Here is a 24,351-nt window from a genome sequence, read left to right on the forward strand (position 1 = left end):
TTTGGGGGGGGGGGAGGGAAGAGCAAAGGAGCAGACCAGGAGCCCGAGTTACTGTCAGTTCTTCTGTTGTCCTTTGTTGTTACTGTGAACGTGCCACCCGCAGCCGTTGCTGTGTTGTTCTGTGTCCCAGGAGCACCAGGCCCAGCTGGGCCTTCACCCTGTGGGGAGGCACCCAGGGTTTAACCACTGTTGGGGTTGCAGAGGACCTGTCATCCTGGGCCCCCCGCTGCACCCTGAGCCTGCAGCAGCTCCCCTTCTTTGGCTGTGTCATGCACTGATGTCTTCGTGCTCAGCTGGGCCTTGGCTTACGGGGAGCTGGGGGCAGGCCAGCGCCTCCTTCCTCCAGCCCCCCCAAGAGCCACCCTGAACCCCATTTCAAGCACTTCAGTGTCCTAAGGGCTTAGAGTAGGGCTTCACTCAAGCAGGAGCCATTTCTTCCCCGTGTAGGAGGGGCAGGGTTGTGATAACCTCTCAGTGTTAGTCCCATGGTACCCACACTGTGGCAGACGCAGGGTCCCCATGCCAGGGGCTCAGCTGCAAGGAGCTGAGAGCCAGGGTGGTGCCAGGCCCAGCTCAGCTGAGCCAGGCCTGGGGCACATCACCATCCCCTCACATCCCGCCTTCTCTGGCTCCCAGGCACGGGGGGACAGCAGCAGGGCCCAGGCCAGCTCTCATGGATGATGCTTCCCCATGTACACTATGCACACCCCCACTTTTGTACTAGTCTGTGTTTAAAAAGAAGTAATAAACTTGACATTTATACAATCAGACTAAGTTTTAATGAATGCTGCATGGTTTCATCATTGAAAGTTAGGGGCCACCTTGAATGCAAGAGCTGTTTATTAATATTTTATTGATGACAAACAGGTTTAAAACAAACTGAGACAAAATCAAAAAGAGTTAACACCGTGCTAGCACTGATGTCTGGATTTATAAAACTCAGAGTAACTGCTACAAAGGAAAAAACCAGCACAAAGCAGAGGCAAGCATTCCCATCAGTGAAATAAAGGGGGCGAGGGCAGAGGAGGGGGGGTTACGTTACTCAATGGATTGCATTGCACAGAGGGTTACAGCTTAAACCTATCCCAAAAGTCTACGCAGCTACGCAGCCTACAGAAGGAAAGAAATTAAAAAGCCCTTCGGCAATGTTAATAAATAAAACAGTCCATCTTACTGGAAGGAAGGTGGCCTGTCTCTCCATTCTTTCACATTTTAGAAGTCTTAACGCTGGAGGGGTTGTTTTTTTTGTAAGAAAAGAATGGGTTTCATTTCTGGAAAGTTTCTTTTGCAGTTCCCAAACTGCAGGACTGAACAAAAGATCTGAACACCTGTTCCATGTTTATGTGCACACTACTCACGGTCTGTGGGTATGCTACACCAGGTCTGCACTGGGGGAGAGACACTCTTGGGAAACTACAGCAAATACAGGTTATGAAAGCGGGTCAACAATCTACAGAAAGGACAGTAATGAAAGGGCTTCCCCCCCAGTTACAAAAAGTGGGGTGCTTTTTACGTCGTTGAAGTACATTCATATGAGAGGTATTTTGAGTTCCCCCAAAAAAAAGACTAGAAACACTTGGAGCCCTTTGAGTATAAAGCTAACTTAATCCAAAGGTTAAAAACACCCAGGTTAGTGACTCGCTCTCTACTGTTCTTGGCCAATTAGGAGGTAGAGGTTAGTCTAATTTAGGGATCCAATAAAGAGGGGTCTGTAGGAATTTTAAGTTCTCTGCGCTGTTTCTAAAAAGGTTTAGACAGAACTAAAATGCTCCCAGTGTTCCCATATGACTTAAGACATGGGTACAACTTAGAAATTGGATGGCTTCTCTTATGTGCTGTTTGCAGTTCTGACTTCCAGCTATTTCTCAAGCCAGCATCGATGGCAGGGCCGCCCCCACTACCTGAAGAATAGGCTCTGGGTTTGGTTTAACACCTGAATCTTTCAGCTCTCTGCGTGAATCACCGAAGAAGCCACACCAAAGCCTAACCCATTATCTCTAGTTACACCCAGCTATCAGAGGCCACCTTCCAACAACCGCCTGCTTTGTCCATTTTTTTTTTCCCCAACCTGCTTCAGTAACATTGTAGAGTCTTTACTTCAAAACCAATATAATCCCCAGTTTCCACTACTCCTTCCCCAGAGCTGAGGGAGCCAGTGAAGCAGGCCTGTTAGCATCTTTTCCTCCAGGGCCGAAGGGCACAGGAACCCATCCCCTTTCAAGCGCAAAGTTCATCTTACAGAAAGGCTTGTTTTTCACAGAGTAGAGTCCAGACAGTAGCCAATTAAAGCATACAGAAAACACTTTGAAACCCTCCTCCTGCTCGAGCGCGCAGGCTCCTTTCACTCTAACTGCTATCCAATGTAGGAAGAAGAGGCTGATTGCTGCAACTTTAAATCACACTGAAAGTTCTCAAGGTTGGTGCTCTAATTTAAGTTTTGTTTTAAACTTTTTTTTTTTTTGTAAGCTTCTCAGAACAAGGATCTCCCAGGTCCACCACTAAGAATTCAGAGACAAACTTCTAAAAATTCAGTGCTCCTTTGAAAGAATCTCTTTAAAACCACCTTGTCACGAAAGACCCGTTCGGTATGTGGGCGACACGATGACACTAGGATTTCAGAGCCAGTGTTGGACAACAAAACCTGCATCTCAGAGTTGAGCATCAGCTATGTCCTGCTGGATTTCTCTGCTTGGCTTGCTGTCACTTAGTCAGGAACTCTCCCTCTCTCACGATACTCTGCTTCTAAAATGTAAACAGTTAACTGCTAAAATATAGTACCCCTTTAAAACGAGAACAACTCTGAGATGAGGGTTTTCCTCTCCCCATCTGCTCTGAAAAGTAATGCCCTGCTCGCAAAGAGAAGTATGGAATGAAGTGAAACCTGCTTAAGGCCCTTCTCTCGAGCGTGTTTGACTGGGGGAGCAGGGACTCGGCTGACCACTCATTTCGGGGTGAGTTGCCCTCCCAGTGAGGCGCCAGCCAGTCCGTCGGTGCTCTCTCTCCTCTCCGGTCAGTCTCCTTGTCTCAGTGAGCTAGCAGTGGGCTCTCTCGCGCGCTCCTTTCTCTCTCTCTCTCTCTCTCCTCTCCGTTGGTTGGTTTCTTTCTCCTGTTGCTCTCACACAGTGGTGCTTCAGTTTTAGCAGTGGAAAACAGGTATCCATTTTATTTTATTTTTTTTATTACCCAGAATAAAATGCTGATGAACTAAGCTCCACACAAGCTTAGCTCTTCTTCCTCAACCTGAAAGCAAGAAAGCGACACAGGTGCATTAGGTCTGTCACTCTCAGGGCAGAGGCTGTGTTCAGGATGTTAAAATCAAGAGGAAGGAGCAGGGGGTGACCCTGGGGTGCCTTACACTCTAATACTGTGACAGTCCCGTCACTCCGCCGTGTTGATATGCACGTTCACCCTGGTAAGTAGAGTCCTGTGACAGCGCCACGTCAATCTGAGATTTAAACTCATCACCAAGGTAACTGTCCTGGAAATGAAAGTGTGTGTTAAGCCTCTCACTCATTACCCAGCTCAAGTTTCCCCTTTACAGGGGCAGAATACCCAGCAGCCAAGGTTCACAGTACAGTCTCAGGGGTTTCCTTAGGGTTTTGTTAGGCTGGGTTTGGCTTTTTCTTTTTTTAAAGTTTAAAATTTTTTGCTGCACAGTTTCCAGAAAGGTGCTTCCCCACAGCTGGCTGCTGAGCAGGCAAGTAGCTCAGCATCAGGGCTTGAGCTGAGGTCTATACACACAGCACCTCCCTAAACACAGGTAGGTATTTTACTTCAGAGCCCACCCAGCAGACAAGCAGCACCATGGCCAAGTGACTGAGAACGGGTTTAGTTTCCCTTTCCCTCAGTACTAAGAAATAAGGAAGTGCACGTGCACACAGCACGAGATAAAACCCTGGGAAGAGACCAGACCACACATCAAACGCCGCTTACCTGTGATAATTCTGGCTGGGAGAGCCCAGGCTGACTCATCTGTGATGGCTGACTCATGGAGATATACCCCTGAGTCAGGGGACCCTGGGAGAAAGGCTGGGACACCACGTCTTGGCTCGCTTGGCTGTTGGGAAGGTTTGACTGGCTAGTTCCTGGAATCCCAAAACGGTTTTTCTGGCGCCCACCACGACCGGTTTTTCCTTTTGGCGCCCCACGTCCTGGAAAAGCGTGTGTTCCAACCAACAGTGAGAAGCCAGGCATCAGTCAGCTGAGAACTCATTGTTCTGTTACAGACTCCACCACTCACAAGATGCACCGCTTTGTATGTACTTGGTGTAGCAAGCGGGGAGAAAGGAAGAGGCAGAGCCACCAGCACAGACACGGCAAAGGGCCGCGCACCAGAGGCTGTTGTGTCTGTGCTCTGTACAACTAAGACCGACCACTTAAACAGCATTATCACTCTCACCAGTACAGCTGCAAGGACAGCAAACCCCTTTCTCTGACTTCAGACCCCAGATACAGCTCTTGTAACGCTCCCCTCACCCCGTACCTGCGGCTGGTCCGTTCGCCTGGCCAAAGTACCCCGGGGGCGGCATCGGTGGCATCACCAGGTTGAACGGGATAGGAATGTTCATGGCAGTGACGTGGCTGGGGCCAGCGCTGATCATCCCAATCTGGTCGTGGGTTTGGAAGTACATGTTGGATGGGCGCCCTGGGGAGGGGAGGAAAAGCCACAGTGATTTTACATACACCAAGTCTTCAAAAATCAATTCATACTCCTGCTTTTAACAGTAACAGCAGACAAGGAGCTAGACTGCAGGGGCTCCTAATATACAGAGTGCAAAAATCCCAGCACATCAGGACCCTTTTCCATTCTTAAATTCCATGTTTTTCTGTAGTGCTCTATTTTAAGGTTTGAAGTCTGTGAGATACCATTCCCCAAGGACTAGCTGGGGGGGAAACCAAATCCATAAAGGTGTTAACTTTGAAAGCTTCCCTTACCTTGGCTGCTCCGGTCATAGACAGATCCTGGAATAATGGCCTCACGTGCATCATACATGGCAGTAGTCATGAAACGGGCACCCTGGAAGCATCAGAGGAGTTAGACAATGTCTTTGCACTGAGAACTTTGCACTTTAATTTACACTGAAGTTGTTCTGGATCAAAATCAGCTAAATTCCACAAATAACACACACCATACTAGTGCTGAGGAAGCTAACTAGTTCTAAGACATGGAAAAGACCCAACAATCTTTTCAACTACATGACAAGGGGAAAAAAAAGGACTTACCCTGTCTCAGACCATAAAACACTCCCATTTTTGGTCTATTTTGAGGTTCTGATGACAGTTTTTCCCTTGCTCTATTCCTACCACCATCTTGTCATGGCTGACAAGCCCCCCAAGTGACCACTTACTTTGTGTCAAAGGACCAAGCATAGAACTTGCAGGCTGAGGATTCAAGCACACACGCCTAACAAGCTCACCATCTTACAAAACACTTCATGTTTGGTTCACCTCAGAAGTTACCCCCTCATAAAATTCTGCAGTACAGAGCTATTTAAAAAAGCCCCAAAGAGGCTTTTCTACAAGTGCTGCAGTTAGGAGCAGCTGAAGCAGCCACTTACTTGGGTCATATTGCATTAACCAGGCAACAAAAGGGAAAGCTATAGGTACATGGGTGTATGTGGGTCACCCTTTATTCCATCCACTTGTAATTAATCAGTCAACCCCCAGGTCGCTTCACACCACAACTGAGGGACAGGGAAGGCCAACTTACTGGGTTGATGGTGTTGACAAGCTTCCGGGGCTTGCTGAACTGCATGAGGCTTTCCCGGAGGTTGTTGAGTGGTCCCTCCACCAGAACCTTCTGCTCCTTGTAGTAATTCAGCAGGTGATTCCAAAGGGGTTGCTTAGACAGTGCTTTTGGGTTCCCAACAATAATTACTCCGTACCTAAGGAACAGCAGACAAACAAGCTGTAACTGGCTAACAAAGGAGCCATCTTACACGTCTGTCAGAACAGCCTCAAAATCTCTCTCTCTGGCAGGAAAATCAAGGCACCTAACAGAACCCCATGGCAGCAGTAGTTTTGTTTGCAGCAAACAACTCCTGTAGTATGACAAAACACCTGAAAGGAGATTGCTGCAGCCTGTTTCTCAATAATCCCAAGCTTCCTTCTGCTTGACAAACACACCAGCGCACTCGACCAACCACACTGGTCTGAAAGATGGCAGGAGCCAGAGCAGCCAACTAATACAGCCTGGACTCCACAGAGCCCTTCTCAGCAATCAAATCCTTTTTAAGAGAAGCAAAGTGGTAAAAGAGTTACTGGAAAGGGTAAAGCAGCAGGTGAAAGGAAGAATCCTGCCCTGCAAACAAAAGGGAACAACCTGCTGGTATCTACACACTGCTGATGCCAAATGGTAACAGTGAGGAAGCTGAAGTTGCTCTTGGTAAACTGTAGGAAATGGAAATTCTGGGCTGCTTTAAACCAGGTGGGGAACAGGCCTGTTGTCCCCCAAACACAGGCCTCATTCAATGTCTAGAACAGAGACCTGTCCAGCAGGACTTTACCTTGCTCTTGTAAGAGCTACATTGAGACGCCTGGGGTCATTCAGAAACCCTATTCCTTGGTGTTCATTGGCCCGCACGCAAGAGAGGATAATAAAGTCCTTCTCTCGGCCCTGGAAGGCATCCACACTTGCAATTTCCACTTCCTGAAAGAGAGGAAGACACGTAAATCACGGAAGCACAGTGAGTTATGCTACCAACAGGCATTACAAAACGTGTTGGCCATGCATTGGCAGTTCCCATCTTTGACAAAAATGTTATTTTTTTGTCATGACAAATGGTTTGGTAATTCCACTGGTCACTAAATATTTCCCCTGAAGGAGAACAGTCAGTCTCAGTTTAGGACAAATCACTTTTATGTTCACTACTCTTCAGTTCTCGTATTTCCCCCAAACTGGCATTTGTGCTATGGAAAGCATCCCTTTCCTAGGTATGTTGCCAAAAAGACTTCTGACTCTTCCAAAACCCAGTAGTAAGACAACTCCAAATTAGCACTGCTGCTCCCAAGCTACCGAGAAACCTGAATCAGAGGGACAGATCATTCCTGGCAGGAGTAGAAGTCTTTCCACCAACTTTTCCTCCAGTGAAAACACTGACCAAGTTCTCAGTATTGCAAAACAGGCTGTATTAAACATAGAGCTGCCTTGTTTGTAGCAACAGATTTTGATGTTCAGTAGAGGAGTTCCCCTGATGGAAGGGCATCATCCCAAGCAAATAAATACTATGGCCATCAGGATTTATGGAGCTTGGTTTCCTGCATGTCTCTTGGCTTGATGCCTTTACCCAAGACACAAATTGACTGAAGCTTTTCCACAGCTGAAGCACTGCTGACCTCTCCCTTCTGTGCCTCAACAGGTCCTCAGAGGACGGACTCACTGAAGCCTTCCTTTCAGAGACCTTAACAGGGCTGTCTCCTTTATCTGGCCAGCTGCTCCCCTGACACTTACTGGCATTTAATACCTCCCAAACTCTTCTCCCCAGTCTACTTAACCACAAACTCAAAGGTTACTCAGGAATAAACAGACCAACACCTAAGCAGGCAGACTAAAAATGAAAATATAGTGAAGTTTCACAATATCATCTGGCTTCTCTGGCTTCTCTGCAGCCAAGTGTTCTCCTTTGTGCAATGACTCCGTACCTGGTAGAGCTTTGTGTGCAGGGAACCACTGAACTGCATGTACTGCACCAGATAGGATCTTTGACCTTCATAAGGAGTAATTATGCCAATCTGATCTGGTTTGGCACCAGCTTTCAATAGTTTTGTAGTTATCTTCTCCACATTGGCAGCTTCCGTCCTAGAAAGAGAGGTTGTTTATTTCAGAATAATCAAGGCATTAGGTCTAACTTTCTGTGAGCTAATGTGTCTAAAACCCCCACACTTGAGCATGTTTGCTGTGCCAGCCTTTTGTCAGGAAGGCTTCTTCAAGAAAAAGATCAATTCTACACTGCACTGCTCAAGCACTCTAAGTTTTGCAGGAACACAAACCACTATCACCTCTTGACTTAGGCCAGGTGTCGATACTCTCAGCTAGAGCAGCATGGGCAAAAGCCAACACCTCAAAGAGATATCCCAGAACAACACAGAAGTTTCTCCTTATATGTATTTCCATCTTTGTTCTGAAATGGAACTTCTTAGCAGAGTTAACTGTACACGTGTACTTTGAGTGAGATCATTAGAAGTGTTCCAGCCTGCTGGGCACACAGATCTTTCGGTTGCTTTATCTTAAAAAGTTTTAAATATAGAATGTTTTTAATTCCAATCTCCCTGTCAGCCAACTATTGTGCCATTTATTTGTGCACAGTCTGGCTTGCTGTGTTCAGCAGTCTTGCACATGCTGTTCATGAAACAGACCAAGATTTAAAAATATCACAGCAGATATTGTTCATAAGTTGGTCTGGTCTCTGTGCCAGGGACATGAACAAATGCATACCAAGAAGAGCAAGATGTTTTAAGTTCATTTTTTTTTTAAATGAACTTGGAATGTGCAGAAAGAGAGGGGCAGAGAAAACAAAATTAAATTCCCATCCCTGCCAAAAATTTAAGACTTCAGGAGCTACTGGAATTCTGGCTTCAAAATGGGACTTGATCAGCATTTCCTGCTGCAACTGCAGCTGGTTTACTTGCTGGCCCAAATTCATCCCACGTATTAGGCACTTAATTGTCCCACGCTCCTTTGAGCACCAGTGAAGGAAAACCCACACCTCCACAGAACAATTCAAACCCACTTAAATCGGAACTGCTCCCACTGGAGATGCTTTTTCTCTTCCTTTACTGTAAAGGGAGCCTAAGGCAAATCAGCTCCAAAATGCAGCTCAGGCTGCGCTACCCCAATGGCAGCTCTTACTGAGACAGCACACAAGCCTTTCTAATCCCAGCTGTTAATAGGAAACAGCATTTTATTAGTTTAGAGCAACTGCAGAGCACAAGCATCGATAGCACTGAAGTTCTGGATCCCAGCACACATTTGAGGCCTGTGGGTTGGCTCATCTGAAGCCCAGAAACCACCCTCACAGAAAGTAACCCTGAGAGCACCGGCCTTTATTTAGCTGTTACCCCTTTATCCACACCACAAGTTATGGTGAACACAGAACACTATCGATTTTGTTGCAGAGATTCTGAAGGGTAGAGAAATGCTTAGCTATTTAGTTTGCAGTGGGAACTGTATATTGCCCCTTCCCTCAACTTCATTAATCCTAACAGTCTCCAAGGGATGTCAGAGGATTATTAACCAATTCATTTAACCTCCCTTATTTGTCCCAGTCTCTCTCAGATGTATTTTTAAGTAGGTTTATATTTCAGTGTCGAATTTTGTTTACCTGTTCAAGTAAGAGGTGCCTGAGCTTGCAATTTCCTCCTGTCCTTGCGTGACATAGAAAAACATCGGCTTATCTGGCTGTGGCCACTGGAAATCAAACCCTTTTTTCACACGGTCGGCTGAAGAGCACAAAAACAATCAGCAAAAGAAGTCAGCACTGCTTATTGGGCCAGAACACTCATTTTCACACAAAGCACCTGAAAAACTCAAGACTAAACACAGTGACAATTCTCTACAGTAAATCATTAAGCTCCTCTAGAATAAAGAATCCTTTTTATCCTTAAAAAAAATGGAGAAAAGGCATTTGCAGATGTGCTTTTCTTGCTTTACCTGCAGTAACTCCGTTCTGGAGGGAGCCCTCGTAGAAGATGTTGGATGGGAAAGCACTGAGCGCGGGGTGCATGCGGTACTGCACCTGCAGGCGGATGGGCCGGATGCCCAGCACCACCAGCCTCTCGAACAGAGACTGAGACAGACCAGCCTTCGCAGCCTTTTTACACATCACAACAGGACCCAGCTGGCAGTGGTCACCGACAAGAATGAGCTGCAGAAGAGAGTTTGAGCCAAGTCAGTATTTTCTGAAGCTGGTCCAATTGCTAGAAACCACAATGATGTCCTGCTATACAGTATGTTTGGGACTAATCAGTCTGATTTGTAATAAGCTTCACATTTAACCTTATAGACCTTTAGTGTCAGCTAGCTATTCAGCTCCTCACTAAAAAGAGCAAAGAGTAAAATCTTACTCAGTTTCCAGATTGTTCCAACAGGACCAACGTGCTCTAGGCAAAGATTAAGCCACGGAAACAGAAAACTAACAGGACTAAAGTAATTTAGATCTGTATAGTGGAAGTGTCTTCCATAAAAGGATCCTGCATCTCTACATGCCTACATGTGAACATTACTGCTCGATGCTACTTCCTCTATTTGTAACATCTGTTTCCTTGGGTGGAATCCAAGAGCTCCTACCTGCTTTGCTCCCAGGACAACCGGCACCATGCACTCTGGCTCAGTAGCCTGGGTGCTCTCGTCGATCAGAATGGAGCGGAACTGCATTTTTGCAAGTCTTGGATCACCAGCACCCACACACGTGCAACAGATCACATCTGCGTTCTGAGACACAAACACAACCAGGGTTAATCAAGTTGGATATCCAACAGACACTATTTCTACATGGTAGTGTTCAATACCAGTCCAGGACCCCACCCTCAAGTTCAGCTGTACTCTGATCCCCACCAGCAAACTGCATCTACCATCCAGTGGGAGAAGGGAATTATTTAAGCTGCCAATGGAACTTTACCATAAGTAATTCACGCTCTGCTGTTCGTTTCAGCGCACGGTAGCGCTTCTCATCAGCAGAGGAGAGCTCTCCAGTCTCATCTTTAAGCTGTTGCAGCTTCTGAAGCTCTGGCATGCTAAAGAAAACAAACAAGCAAAGAGTTTTGGTTTATGGCCTAATTAACAACTTTGCAGAATTACACTGACACTCAATTGTAAAACCAAATGACACATGTATGGAACCAAAAAAGTTATCACATCAAGCAAATAGAAGCTGTCGTCCCTACACAGTTAACCAGTTGTGTCCACCATGGTATTTAAGCTGGGTTTTTTTCCCTTGCCCCCCTCAACCATCTCTTACCTATCCATGTTTCTGATCTGGTTGTGCAGTGCCAAGAAGGACACAGGAGAGTCAATTGCCTCACGACTCTTAGCACACAGACGAACCACTTTCAGTCCAGTCTGATGGATCTTCTCAGTCAACTGATCTACAGCTATGTTACTGGGAGCACAGACTAAGACAGGCCTTGAAAAAGAGTAAACAAAAAGTATGTTTCAGTGAGCTGTAAACTTCTCCCCGTTAGACCTGTAATAAAATCACGTTGTGACACACGTCCCCTTAAAGATAGGCTGTGGGAGAATAATTTTTGAAATAAGCACAATTCTTCCCAGAAAAACACCCTTCTAGGAAGCCTTTTCAGCCCAAATGCTACAAGTTAATTTTTAAAAATCAATTCAACTTTTTGACCATTAATAAAGTGACATCATCCATAAAGATTTAGAGAATGGCTCTCACCCGTTGCCCTGTCTGGCCAGATGATAGACGATTGTGGCTGATGTCACTGTTTTCCCGGTACCAGGGGGACCCTGAATAAGGCTCAGAGGACGCTGCAGGACAGTCTTCACAGCATAAACCTGTAACACCATTTGTATTCAGCATTCAACACCCAGGGAGTTACAAAGCTGTTCCACACCTATTCATAAATCCTCTTGTCGTATTCTTTGCGCGTAGTAGAGAGGAGATGAGGTTACCTGAGAATGGTTGAGATCAGGAAGTCCTTGTGCTGTAAAGCGCTTTGGCAACTGGCATTTAATAATGACATCTTCTACCTCATGACCTAACAGCTTGTGATAGATGTACCCAGACACCGAAGTCTCATCGACAGCGAAGGTTTTTAGAGCACTCTGCATTCTGAAGTGAGGGAAGGACAGAGGGGGGAAAAAAGTCAGTATGACTTCAACTACAATATCCACATGTGTCCTGCACAAAGGTTAATCAGACATCAGGCATGAGTTAAAATATGCTTTGGGAAAAGAGAACAATATAGAATGCTCAATTCTGTTCATGAGACACAAAAACAAGACCTGAAAGACACAGATCTTTTCTTCCTCATGTGAATATGAAGTATTATAACCAGAAAGATCTGTAGAGAAACACCAGCCTTCAACAGAATCTAAAGCAGTCATTTTAGGTGCAAGATTCGAAGAAAAATTGTACTCAGTACAGCTCTTCCAGGCTAATAAACACACTCCTGTCTTACAAAATGCAGTACAGACTCCTGAAGCCTACTGACCCCACAGCCAACTCAAATTCCCTGACATCTCAGCTGAAGTGATTCAAAGTTTAGGGAAGCCAACTAACTCAGAGCACACTTGGTGATGGAGCAGAGTCAGGAAGCTGAACTACACTGGGAGTTTTTCTTCTTACATGCCAAGTGCTACTAAATGTAACCCCCTCTGGTTTATGCATTACCTTGATGTATCTGTGACAAACTTTAAGGGTGCCTTCAAAATAAGAGCAACACTTTGATGGCATTCAGACTATTACCACTTCTAATTAAAATCAGGCCTGCTGCTCTATGAAGAGCCTGCCACGTGTTCTTGGACTTGAAGCATTCATCACAGTCAAGATTTCAATTGCCAGCTTGTCCAAAGCTCCCATTGAAAGTAACAGAACACACACATTCTGGAGTGCTTTCTCAGTACCTGTCAAATGAAGTAGACTTCCATACAAAATCCACTTGGAAGTTATGAGTAACTTCCACGGGCGCTCCAACGCTGCTCCTCAGCTCAATGGCGATCTCATCACCATAATCTGTAGAACCTCGTTAAGTAGTAATCTATAGCAAAAATTTGAATTTTATTTTTCCCAATTTGTTCCTTTTTAGCAGACCCTCCTGACCAATTAGGATGATCTCAAAATTGGTTTTGTACATATTTACTGCTTTCTCAGAGATCTCAGCTTTAATGAAGCCTTCCTGAAGGCTCACTAAGTAAAGGATACTATCAGGAACTTTGATAACATGACCGATTCCCTTCCATAAAGGGGCCAGGTCTCCTTTATACCTCAAGCAGATCTCATCTCCTTGCATAAGACGCATATCTGCAAAGGAAGGAAAAGCCACTCTCAGAACAGTCAAAGAACAACCACCCCCCAACACAAAACCCTTACAGTACTATCTTATATCCCAGGCCAGATCATCACAGTTCTTTCTTTAAACACGGATGTGATTCACCAGGCATAAAACCCAGAAATCACACAATCAAGCTGTCATTACCTGAATCGGTCTTTGGCAGAGTGAAATAAGCAATTCTTTTCTTGTTCAAGCCCAGGTCCCATCTGACTGTGATGTTATCTTGGGTCTAACAGTAAAGACAAGACATCCATTATGTTCTTAAAGAGCTGTCTGCCAACTACCACAGCCCTCACTGCTCTATACTTCAAAACAGTGGACACACAAAACTTGCTGTTCCAACATGACTGTGTAGGCAAGTATCTGCATTTACTCTTCTGGACTGAGCTCACATCATGCACAGAAGATAATTCTGTTCTACAAGAGTTACTTAGTTAATGAAAAGCAAAGTCCTAATCAGCACCTGCTTTATTCTCTCCCCCCACCTTTAAAACATTAATTAAGCCCTTGCACGGCCTCATATAATTCAAGTTTGACTGGAAACTCTGACAGAGGTAACTGCAGGTTGTGAGGATAAGGTAAGAGAAGGTGGCCAAGTTGCTGTTCTGTAATAGAATATGGTTCTTGGAAAGATAAGCTTTGAATGTGGCAAAGACAGAAGTGCAAGTGTTTCAAGCTCTTTTGTTAAAACCTCAGTTTGAGGTGTTTTCTTTTTTCTCCCCATTATCACGTATCACCATTACTACTGTAACTCCTGTGATGTAATCGTACCCTAACAAGGACATTTATTTAACTTCAGCCTTTCTTCTGCACCACGAACAGTGAGCATGTGTTTGATACCAGAGAAGAGGTCAGAAGCCCCCTCCAACAGGCATTACCTGAGACTCCTTGAGTTTCTTGTCATAGTCTGCCTCAAGCTTGACTAGAGGACCAAATATATTCTGGTATTGATAAGCATCTTCATATCTAAGCAGGACGTGCTGAGGTTCTTCATCCACACCAGGCTTTTCTAAGTCCTCAAGGGTTGCAGATGGATTTTCCTACAATTTCACACACAAACATTTTGTTTCAAAGTCTTAAGCATAAACAAGTGACAATCTCAGTGCACAAACAGATCCCGTAATACCACGTCCTATTACTACAGGATCATAACCACCAGTTAAAACTACACCAAGATGTTGTATCTCACGCTCACTCATGACCAATCATGTCTTATGTACTAGAGGATGTACAAAAAAACCCTCTCAAAAAGCAGTAACAAGACCAAGCAGGGCCTAAGTTCCCTCAGCTACTCATCACGTAAGGAATAAACAAGTGAAAGAACCAATATAGGGAAGTTGTGGGTTTTCTTCAGATTGCCTGACACTGCAACTTTAACTGAGCTGAAGGACCTAAGGGATGAAGCTTTCCAACTTTGATAAGTGATCTCCTGAGTCCTCTGATCAACTCCCAGTTGCATTACTTGCAGATTTAAATCTCTTGTGATTTAGCCATGTTCCCTGCCTTATGCAGTTGCTAAAGCTATCTTACCCTTCACAAACCCCACAAAATCAGGAGTTGGTACCACCCAACCAGTGTTTGAAAAGAAGCAGGTACCTTCCAAAGTTCTTCCAGTTTGTTAATCTGCTGAGCTGTGATCTGACGTGCTCTCAACTGCTCCTGTTCAGATGGAATCTTCACCAGCCACGAAAGGAAGCAGCGATCTTGGATGAGAGGCTGCCACTGTGAGCTGTCCCAATTAATATCCTTTAAACTGCTCTGGCTGGCACATGGCTGCCTGCACAACCAAAACATTGAAAAGAATTATTCAATTAGACAAGTGTAAGAGCAAGTCTCTGTGTGAAGCGTAAAACCAGGTTTATCACGTTCTTAAAACAACTCAAATCTCAATTAAAAGGGAAAAGCCATCCTAGCCTGCCAGGCCAATTCAATCTTTAGTTCCTAAACTTACTATTTCAGCACTGGGATTGCTCTGTATCGTTAGTATTGCTTGGATGTTTCTAGAACTAAAAATTTCAGCATCTAATATATTAAATATGATACAACTTTGATGGTGGTTACAGCCCATATGGACACGTATATTATACCTGATAACATGTGGGATTACTTCCTATCTGCTGTTTAAACAAATAGAAAAACCTCATTGCATAGAAACACACCTTCTACTGTCACACACACAGTTAAATAACAGCATTTAATAAAAATACAGTCTCATAAAATCACTACTTCTGACAGATCCTGTCAGAATAATTTCCCATTTACCCTTGTCTTGAAATACCTCTATCAGCTGCCAGAAAGTAACTCATAACAGAGTCACTACTCCAGAGTAGTTTCCTGAACTGATCTGTTACTCTTCCAAATGTGGGGAAAAAAATAACCCCAGTTTAAGGAAAACACCTTTCCTCCATCAGGGACTGCTTCATTTGGGAGAAACACTCCTCTATAGAACACATTTTCCCAGTAAAATAGCGTTTCTTTATCTCATTAACTACTCGTATACAACTCCTGAAGTTTATATGATGATCTAAAAGAAACACGGTGGCAAATTAGAGTGTAGGATGCATTCTGGTACAAAATAAAAGCAAACTTTACCCTTCAGAAACAGAGTCATCAATACACTTGACACAAGTGTGCCAGCAAAGGCATTCTCTCACCTGCACAGCAGAACCACCACAGAGTCTGCCTTGGCTGGAATAAAGCCAAGGAGAAAAACATTACGACATCCACAGTTATAGCATTCCAGGACAGTCTCTCCTAGAGGTCCATCCTTGTGGAGAGTCACCTCTTTGCACTTCGCTCTCACAAGATGATTAACAATGTGGCTGAAACCAGAAAGGATATAGAAATTTATGAGGTTAACAGGAAAATCAGATTTCGTCCTAACTTAATATATTAGCTCAGTTATTAAAAGATGCAAACAAAACCTATTTATGCTGTGGCAGACATTGGTAAGATCTCTTTTCATCCCAGCCAAGATACTGCCAACACAGCTTCAGCGGCTTCTCAGTGCATGAATGCTTTAAGGCAGATCAGTGTGAAAGAACAGGTAATGTGTAAGAAAATCTTTCTGTTACTGCTAATTGAAAGAGGCCTCCCAAGGCTCCACAGGTCAAGAGCATCAGTTCTACTGTGCTTTGTCAGAACACAGATGTGGTTCCTCCCTCACAGAAAGTAATTCGAGTTTTGCTGAGATCGAGGTGTAAGTTGGTAACAGCAGAAAAGCCAAAGATGAGGCTGGAGGCTCACATTTACCTACCAGACTTCAATTACCAGCAATACATAAGTCACAGTCATCATATCACTCCCAAACACACGCTCTAGAACAGGACTGTTGTTACTGCCATCATTTGACCATTTACCTGCCAGATGTATTTCCACGCCCATTACAGAACCACTTTTTGCTGGTGTTACAGTAAACCACACAAGCAGGGTCATGGATACCACAGTAGCTGGAATCAAAAATAAAACACAACAGGAAGTGATTGGGCACCAGCTTATCAGAAACACAAGACTTAACCTATCTAGTAATGTGTGAAAACAAGGGAAGTGGAAATCAGGGAACACAAGTGCTGCTGAAGGTATCAAACACGGGGGAGGTTTGTGACTTGGAACAGGAGGGGAACACTCCATAACTACCATCCCTCCCCAGCTTCGCCTTTGTTCCTCCAGGGAGCTCAGAGATCGGTGGGACATGGCAGCTGTAAGCAGCACCAAGAGCTCACCAGAGGGCACCGTCTTCCTACTGGTGTGTGGCTGTCTCCAAGGAAGCTCCTCTCAAAATCCCCAACCCCCTTGAGCACACACCTTTCACTTGCACAAAGTGCTCCTGCCCCCTGGGAATAAACCTGGGGCAAAGATCAGGCCTTACCTGCAAGCGTGCACAGGAAGATCTTTTGTGTAATAGGTATCTTCTTCATCCTCTTCAAAATTCAGCTCTGCCAGAAGCTGGCTGGTTTTAGCCACGTTATCATCTACAGCTCCGTTCTGCAGAATGCCATCGGGTCCATTAACCTGAAATACAAGGCCAGCAGTGAAGCTATACAATCAAAACAGACTAAAACCATAAAGCTCAGGACAGCAATCCCTACCCCTCAAAGCACAAACTTGTGTTTAATTTGGAAACTCTCAAAAGGAAAGAAAAACGCTGGTGAGAACAAACTCATACCAGTTATATAATCAATACTTGCTTCGTTAGCTCCTGTTTTAAGTGATAAGCAGCAAAAAGTTAACAAAAGAAGATTGATTGCTGTTCTGCAGATTACATTTTTCCATAGTCTCACACAACACACAAAACTCCATTTAAACAATTCCAGCCGTGTTAAACATTGTTTTTCATCCTGTATTTTGCTCCAGGAATCTCCCTGAAAACAGGATCTTTACTGCACACAGGACTTTCCCCACACATTCCTGCTGTCCTCTATCCACCAAATCAATGTGTGTGTCCCCCTCCCCAAGATATCAGAAGCTAGGACATGATTTCCTTTAAAAAAATAAAGGCCTCTTCAAGTTATCCAAGAAAACTGCAGGAGTCCAAACTGAGTAATGCAGCTCCAGTGTTCAGGGCAACACACTTCAGAGCCCCCGTGTGCTAGCACAGCACCTGAAGCCAGGTGAGCTCTCTCCTTCCACGGAAACACGCTGCCAGAGCCACCACGTTCTGCGACATTTGGTGCTGCGTCAGCAGCTTTTACACACCGAGTGTTGCTCAGGCTAAAAATAACTCTTTTTGGCCACAGAGAACAGCGTGTTTACCCCTAGGAAGGAGCATCAGGAAGTGTGAATGTCACAAATCAGGTTTCAGCACAGATACAGCAGCCACTGGTCCTCAGGCCTCACCCGTGCTCTGGTTTGATTCCACCCCTCTGTCTCCACAGACCAGCAGCCCTGGGGGGCTCCAGCACCTTAACATGATGCTGTCAAGAACCTCCAAGGCAGCTAGATCCCACACCCCTCAAAACTTTGCTCACCTAATTATTGAGTTCTTTGGCCTGTTCAGCAAGATCTCCCCAAAATCTAAGAGGAGGTAACTGGGGATTATGGTATGCTTGAGGGGAAGGAGGTGGGAAAGGAACCACCAGGGTGACTGCAACGATTAACGCAGTATTAAAGAGACATCCAGGATGAGACAGGTTCTCTGTCAGAGCAAAGTCATCAGGTTCATTAAAACCCCCAACTGTTTCTAAAGGTATTGCATTAGACAAGATGAGATAAATATTTAGTCCTGGAAATTTTAATTAGCCATTAAACAGGAGCATAAGAGCCATTCAAGGCCTCTGCCTCTCAATACAGGATGTTAATAACCCTATTGCACTTACACATTTAATGCAATTTATCTGGTGTCTGTACCTTAATCCTGGTAAGAGCTGAGAAAGCTGTCCACAGTGAGAAGAACACAATCTCTGCTAAAATACATTTAATAGAAACAGTTGCTGTAGTATTTTTAACACTGCAACTCTTAAGCAAATCAAGACGAGTTTACTTCTCTGGAGGCCTCATTTGGATTCCACTCAAGCTAGTTTCAGTATTGCACATGAAAATTTAACAGCCAATTGCAAGAGTTAAATTTAAAAATAAATATGAGCCACTTCACATTTGCCCTGGGCAGGAAGGAACTGGACTCAACAGCACACAAGTTCTGTTTCATTATCTTCAAATGAAATGAGGTGCATTTACAAAGCACAGCCTAAATGGTATGGCTTTTTATTGCTGTTACCTCCAAGTACTGGCTTTTAATAGAAAGGATCAGCCAAAAGGAACTGTCAGCATAGAGCATGCTAAAGGAGCAGAGTGAAAAAGGCAAAAACACAAAGAAACTGCAGTAGAAGGCAGCAACCCATTAGTATGATGAACCCAAATCCAATCAGCTCGCTGTGTAACAGCATCTCCACAGATGTTTGAAGATAAATAACCATTTTAAATAGATAGTACCATTTTATAAAGCATGAAGATAAGTTATTAACTGATGATGGAACTCCAAAGCCTTAAGCTAACCCCAGTTTCTGAGAAGGGTGAACACCAGGCACTCACAGGTGGATTTCTATCAGCCTGTTCCAAGGAGCCACAACACATTATTATCCACATGGGGTGACACGTTAAATCCATGTTCTTTGGTTGCTCATTCAAAAGCCAGATTGCTGGATGGTAATAAAATCATAAAGCTTTCTTTTAAAGGCAGAAACCCAAGAAACTACACCAACTGCACGCTGTTTGTACTTGTGCACCAGGTGACTGGTAGTTACACCCCGGGGAGCGCCTACCCTCTCCGAGTTAGGCAGGAGTGATGTCACCTGTTACTATGAAAATCCAGCAGCGAGTACGGGGCCTTGGCAGGCACACAACGAGGAAGTGACTCAACTATTGTTCTAAAACCTACTGTGATGTTAGCCTATGTGCATATTATTAAAAATCTGGCACCACCAACTGTTGTATAAGGTGTGGGGGGGGAGCTTCTCTCTTTTAAAAGTGTTGACTGAAACTTCTGGCACAGCAAGTTTAGCAGCTACTGCAGTCTGAACGCTGAGGTGCTCTGAAGCTCTCACCAAGGTCCCTCCCTCGCTCCTTTTTTGGCTTCTAAACCCTTGTTCAAGACACAACAGCAAAGGTCCAGGGAAGCGAGCTACACAGGAGTGAAGCAGATGACATAACTCACACAGTGGTTTCCACTGCCCCTGCGAGACAGTCCCCAGACCAGTGCTAACAGGTATTACCATCCTATTTTCTCCTAGTGCTTCCGGCTAACGTACCCCACCCACATCAGGGGTTGCAGCTACATCCACTCCACACAGCACTCCTTTAAAGTGGTAGGTTTCAAGCCGTAACAAGAAGAGTAATTGCAGTTCAGTAGGTATTTTGCTAGCAGAGCGCTCTCGTTACGGGACCGCAGCCCCATCAATGCGGCAAGGCGCCCCGGAGCAGCCGCAGGACACCCACTCACACTGTCCCCATCCAGGGAACTCTCACTCAGGCCTGAGAAAAGGAAATACATACTTTTGACTCGCATGGGGAAGCCAACTACTTGTTTGTAGAAAAGCTGCTATTTACTGTAGCTTATTACAATCTCTTCTGCTAATCTGCTTTCTCTTTCGAAATGAGGAAGGGGATATTACTGAGAGCACCCAGCCCTACGGCAACTCCAAAGCAACGTGGAGTATGCTGTGATTCCAGATGGGAACCTGAGCAACAAGGAGTAAGTCATTTTGCTAGGACAAAAAGACTGTTTGAACTGGAAATTAAATCCAGCCCCCATAGTTCTAGACCAAAAATCGACTAGGTGACCCAGCCTCCTTCCACCGCTCACTCCAACAGCTTGGCTGGCACATGGACACCAAGTGCCTTGTCCATCACAGACCTGTGGAGCACTTGGATGCTTCCTAGCATCATAGCTAAGGAAGAGGGGAAAAAATAAGGCAGAAATCAGAGTTTATCTTAAAATATTTGGAAAAAATCTATTCCTAGGTTTGATTTTAATTACACACAAGCAATGGAAATAAGAGTTTCCCGCAGACTGCTTCTGCACTACTCACCTCTCACCATCTTTTGTCAACTGGACACTAATCAATTGTAACAATATCCTCTTAAACTATTTGTTAAATGTACGTTGAGAAAGGAAGCTCTTGCAGACTGCCTAAATCGATCACATTTTCTTAAGAAATCAGGTGCTCTGTATTGTTCAATTGATCTTTTTTAAACACGAGGACACTAAAAAGATACTAGGGTACAGAACAGCAGAGTAAAGGAATATGTCTCCAATGTTTACCACTTCCAAAGAAAGATTATTTATTCAAATAGCTTTAATTATAATCCCAGCAGCAACATCTAATTAAGCAAATTGTATGGGATCAATTTTGGGGCCTTGGAAGTTATTATTTAGTATGTTTCCTGCCAAAATACTTAGCAAGTTTCAATTATTTGGTGAAGGCAGCAAAATTTTCCCCAGAATCTTTAAAAAGCACCTAACTTCTGATCTTATCAGAGATGAAACCGTTGAAACATACAGGTCTAAACAGATCCAGGGCCCTGGGTTTTGCTGTACCTCAGCTCAGGAGGACACCACACTTAAAAACACTCTCCCCACACTCCCAAAAGCCTGTGTTTCTGAGGTCAGAACGAGGAACAGGATGAGCATAGGGGTTTGCAGAAACATCACAAATGCACTGGGTTTAAAAACCCCAACGAAACAGAAACCCTTCTCTCTTGCCAGAGCAGACACAGCAGCACCTGAATGTGCTCTCCAGATTTTTTTTTTCCCTCTTTACTTCAAAGGCTTTTCAGACATGTTTAGACAGAAAAAGACAAACTAATCCTCTTGTCTGGTCTTTTAGCTTATGAGGCTTATTTTGGGGTGGTTTGTCTTCTTCTGGCCACATATTCTCTACAGTGAGTTCTGGAATGATCAGAACCCACTACAGCTTTAAAAACTAAGATTGATTTAAAAAAAAAGAGACATTTTTTTCTAAAATTAACGTTCAGCCTGACTGTACACAGGCAGGACTTCACTACTACTTAATACTTTCAACACCTCAATACTCAAAGTGGACACAATCTACCAAACCCTGAAGCTGTGAGTAAACAGAAAGCAAACAGCCCCATGGGGTCACATTTCTAACTCTTAGAAGCACACTCTCCTGGAGCAGGTCACACCACAGTGGCTACACACAGCGTGCTGGGCACAAGGAAGTCATTCAGTTCGTCCCAGGATAAACCCTGTACAGCCAGGACAGGGTAACACCACCTCCAGTTGTGCACCTGTAGGTTCTCTGCACACACTGGCCTGTCTTCAGTTTGTTCACTTCTGGACCCACATTTACACACCCCAATACATCGAGTTTTGCAAGTTAAAATCCAGCCTGCTCAAGCTGCTCAGGACTAGAAACTTAACTAAAGGATTTCAACTCCTCTTGAAATTCATCCTTTAGAATGCAGATACCCTACAAACGTTTGATCACTAATAATAGGAACACACTAATATTTACCTACAGGTAATGAAACTCAGCAGAATATTCCATCATCTTTAAATGGAGAAAAGTTTTACTTTAAAAACATTCATGGGAGATTTCTTCAGGGTGTTGGGGTTTTTTTTACTAGAGCAAGGATGAAGCACAGTGACAGGTTATCACCTGCCACACTTCCCCACTTGTGAGCATATAAGCCTAATTCTCTCTTGCTTTTATGGGATATTAAATAAACACACACCAGCCATCAACAGGCTCTACACTTGTGTATTTAGGGAAAAAAAGTCACCTGTTTTTAAGCCCTGAGGAACCAGATCTCTGAACTCAACTCTCAAGCCATATCGACTATCACTCCCATAAAACCCAAAACAAACCAGCTTAGCAGACAAAAAAAAAGAAATTAAAAGCATATTTTGCTTTTAGTCTTCGGAAGAAATTAAAAGTAAGTAGCGCTGAATGCCCCCGGCACTCAACTTCTGATAGCCAAACACTACCTACAGCCACGTTCCCTGCAAGAGGGAAAGAAACCGAAGCCACATCCAGGAGCATTCCTGATGCCTGACTTCGGCATCGCGCCCGCAAGCGCCACAGCTGTCACGACAGCGCCCGCAGGGCTTCACCAGCGGCCCCAAGTTTCATCCTGGGCGCGCTCTCCCCGTTTACAGGGCAGCAACGAAGCGCCCGGCTGCCGGGCCCGGCCCCCGCTACCGGCCGGGGCCGCCGGCCTGCGGTGCGGTCCCGCTCCCCAGGCGGCAGCCTCCCCTCCGCGGGGCAAGCGAAGCAGCTACACGCGGCTTCCACTTCCCCGCCCGGCGCTGCCGGGGGCACAGCGCCCAAGCTCGCATCCCGCCCAGGGCTTCCCCTCGCCGGCCCCACGGCCCGGCCCGCCCGCCCCTTCCGGACCCCCCCACACCCCCCCCACCCCGGCGGCGGAGACGCCCTGAACCCCCCCCCCCCCCCCCGCCCCGCTCCCCAACACACACCCCGCCTCCGCCCGCGGACTCACCTGTGCTTCGATCGGTCCCGGCGGCCCCTGCCCCGCTCCGGGGGGGCCTTGTCCCTGTCCCGGCCCCGCCTGCCCCGGCCCGGGCGGGGTTTGAGTCTGGCTGGGGAGAGTGAAGTCGGTGAACTCGAACTCGGAGCCCTGCGTGTCGGCGCCGAGCAGCTCGGCCTCCTCGGTGTCCAGGAAGGTGAGGGTCTGCGAGCTGGGGCCGTACGCCTCCACGCTCATGGCGGCGGCGGCGAGGAGAAGCGGCGCTTCCTCCCCACCCCCTCGCCTCGCCCGAGCCGGCCGGGCCTCAACCTCAGGGAGCCCGGGCGCCGCGTTACGCGAGCGGCGGGATCCGCCGCGCTCACCAGGCCGCGCGCGCCAACCGGCCACCAGCGAGCCCCGCCGCTGCCCCGCTCGGGCGGCCCCACGCGGCCGGAGCCAACGGCGGAAGGAGGCGGCCGAGGCGGCGGGCGGGCGCCGCCGGAGAAGCGAAGCCCCGAGGCGCTGCGAGCGGAACCGTCCGGCCGCCGCTGCTGCTGCTGCTGCTGCTGCCGCCGCCGCGCGCCAGGCCAGGAGCGGTGACGCGGAGCGCACGGAGGACGACGACGCCAGCACGCCCCGTACGCGTGGGTGGGGTGACGTAGCACGCACACACCTGGGGAGGGCAGGCTGAGGGGGCGGCGCTCCCGCGGAAGGCGCGAAGGGTTCGCGCCGCGCGGGGGAGTTGCCGCGAGCCACCTGGCGGGAGAGGCGGGGGGGGGAGCGTGTGTGTGGGGGGGTCACTCCCCTCACAGACGCCCCCGCGCGGGGTGTGGGGGCGGAGCCTGGTTGTGATTGACTGCTCCGACAGCCAATAGGCTCTCGCGATGAGGAGGAAAGGCGGGCGGTGGTCCGGCCCTGAGGCGGCAGTTGGGCCCTGGTGTGGCGAAGGGTCCTGGGGGTGCCGCGGCGGCCATGAAGGGGCTGCGGGGGTGCCAGGCGGTGTGAGGGGAGGTGTGGCGGCCTTTGACTCCCACCTCCGGCAGCGTCACGGGGACCTTATGCCCGCTGTGAGCCCGGAGCTGCCAGCCACTGGCTCTGCAGGCCGCCTGCCCCTCAGTGCTCAGGGCCTGGGCCAGCTCTTACAGTCTGGCTGTGACACCCGTGATACCTGTAAGGCCTGGCCTGGCCGAGCAGCCTGGCAGAGCCCTGGGACAGGCTGCCCAGGGGGTGTGGAGTCTCCTTCTCTGGAGATATTCCAGCCCCATCTGGACACCGACCTGTGTGACCTGTCCTAGGGACCCTGCTTTGGCAGGGGGTTGGACCCCATGGGCTCTGGAGGCCCTTTCCAACCCCTGTGATTCTGTGATCGTGGGTGAGTTGCTGTGAGGCGAGCCTAGTGGAGCTGACCATGGAGATTCT

At 46.6% G+C, this 24,351-nt stretch overlaps 1 protein-coding gene across 1 annotated transcript; it reads right to left on the bottom strand.

Annotated features, from left to right (window-relative positions):
* Nucleotides 1-822: 822 nt before the first annotated feature.
* UPF1 (UPF1 RNA helicase and ATPase) lies at nt 823-23,190 on the bottom strand (the record flags this gene model as incomplete). Its single annotated transcript, XM_084276284.1, has 24 exons — nt 823-3,240; nt 3,356-3,478; nt 3,934-4,151; nt 4,484-4,645; nt 4,936-5,017; nt 5,711-5,885; nt 6,507-6,649; nt 7,642-7,798; nt 9,321-9,438; nt 9,650-9,863; nt 10,286-10,429; nt 10,617-10,731; nt 10,956-11,120; nt 11,391-11,509; nt 11,627-11,786; nt 12,581-12,689; nt 12,879-12,977; nt 13,153-13,237; nt 13,887-14,048; nt 14,605-14,785; nt 15,663-15,830; nt 16,368-16,457; nt 16,877-17,019; nt 22,966-23,190. The coding sequence occupies 23 exons, from the start codon at nt 23,188-23,190 to the stop codon at nt 3,359-3,361; spliced, it is 3,354 nt and encodes a 1,117-aa protein (XP_084132410.1). The 3' UTR covers nt 823-3,240; nt 3,356-3,358.
* Nucleotides 23,191-24,351: the final 1,161 nt, after the last annotated feature.

The sequence above is a fragment of the Gallinula chloropus genome (assembly GCF_964237585.1).
Source record: "Gallinula chloropus genome assembly, chromosome: 28".
Classification (NCBI taxonomy): Eukaryota; Metazoa; Chordata; class Aves; order Gruiformes; family Rallidae; genus Gallinula; species Gallinula chloropus.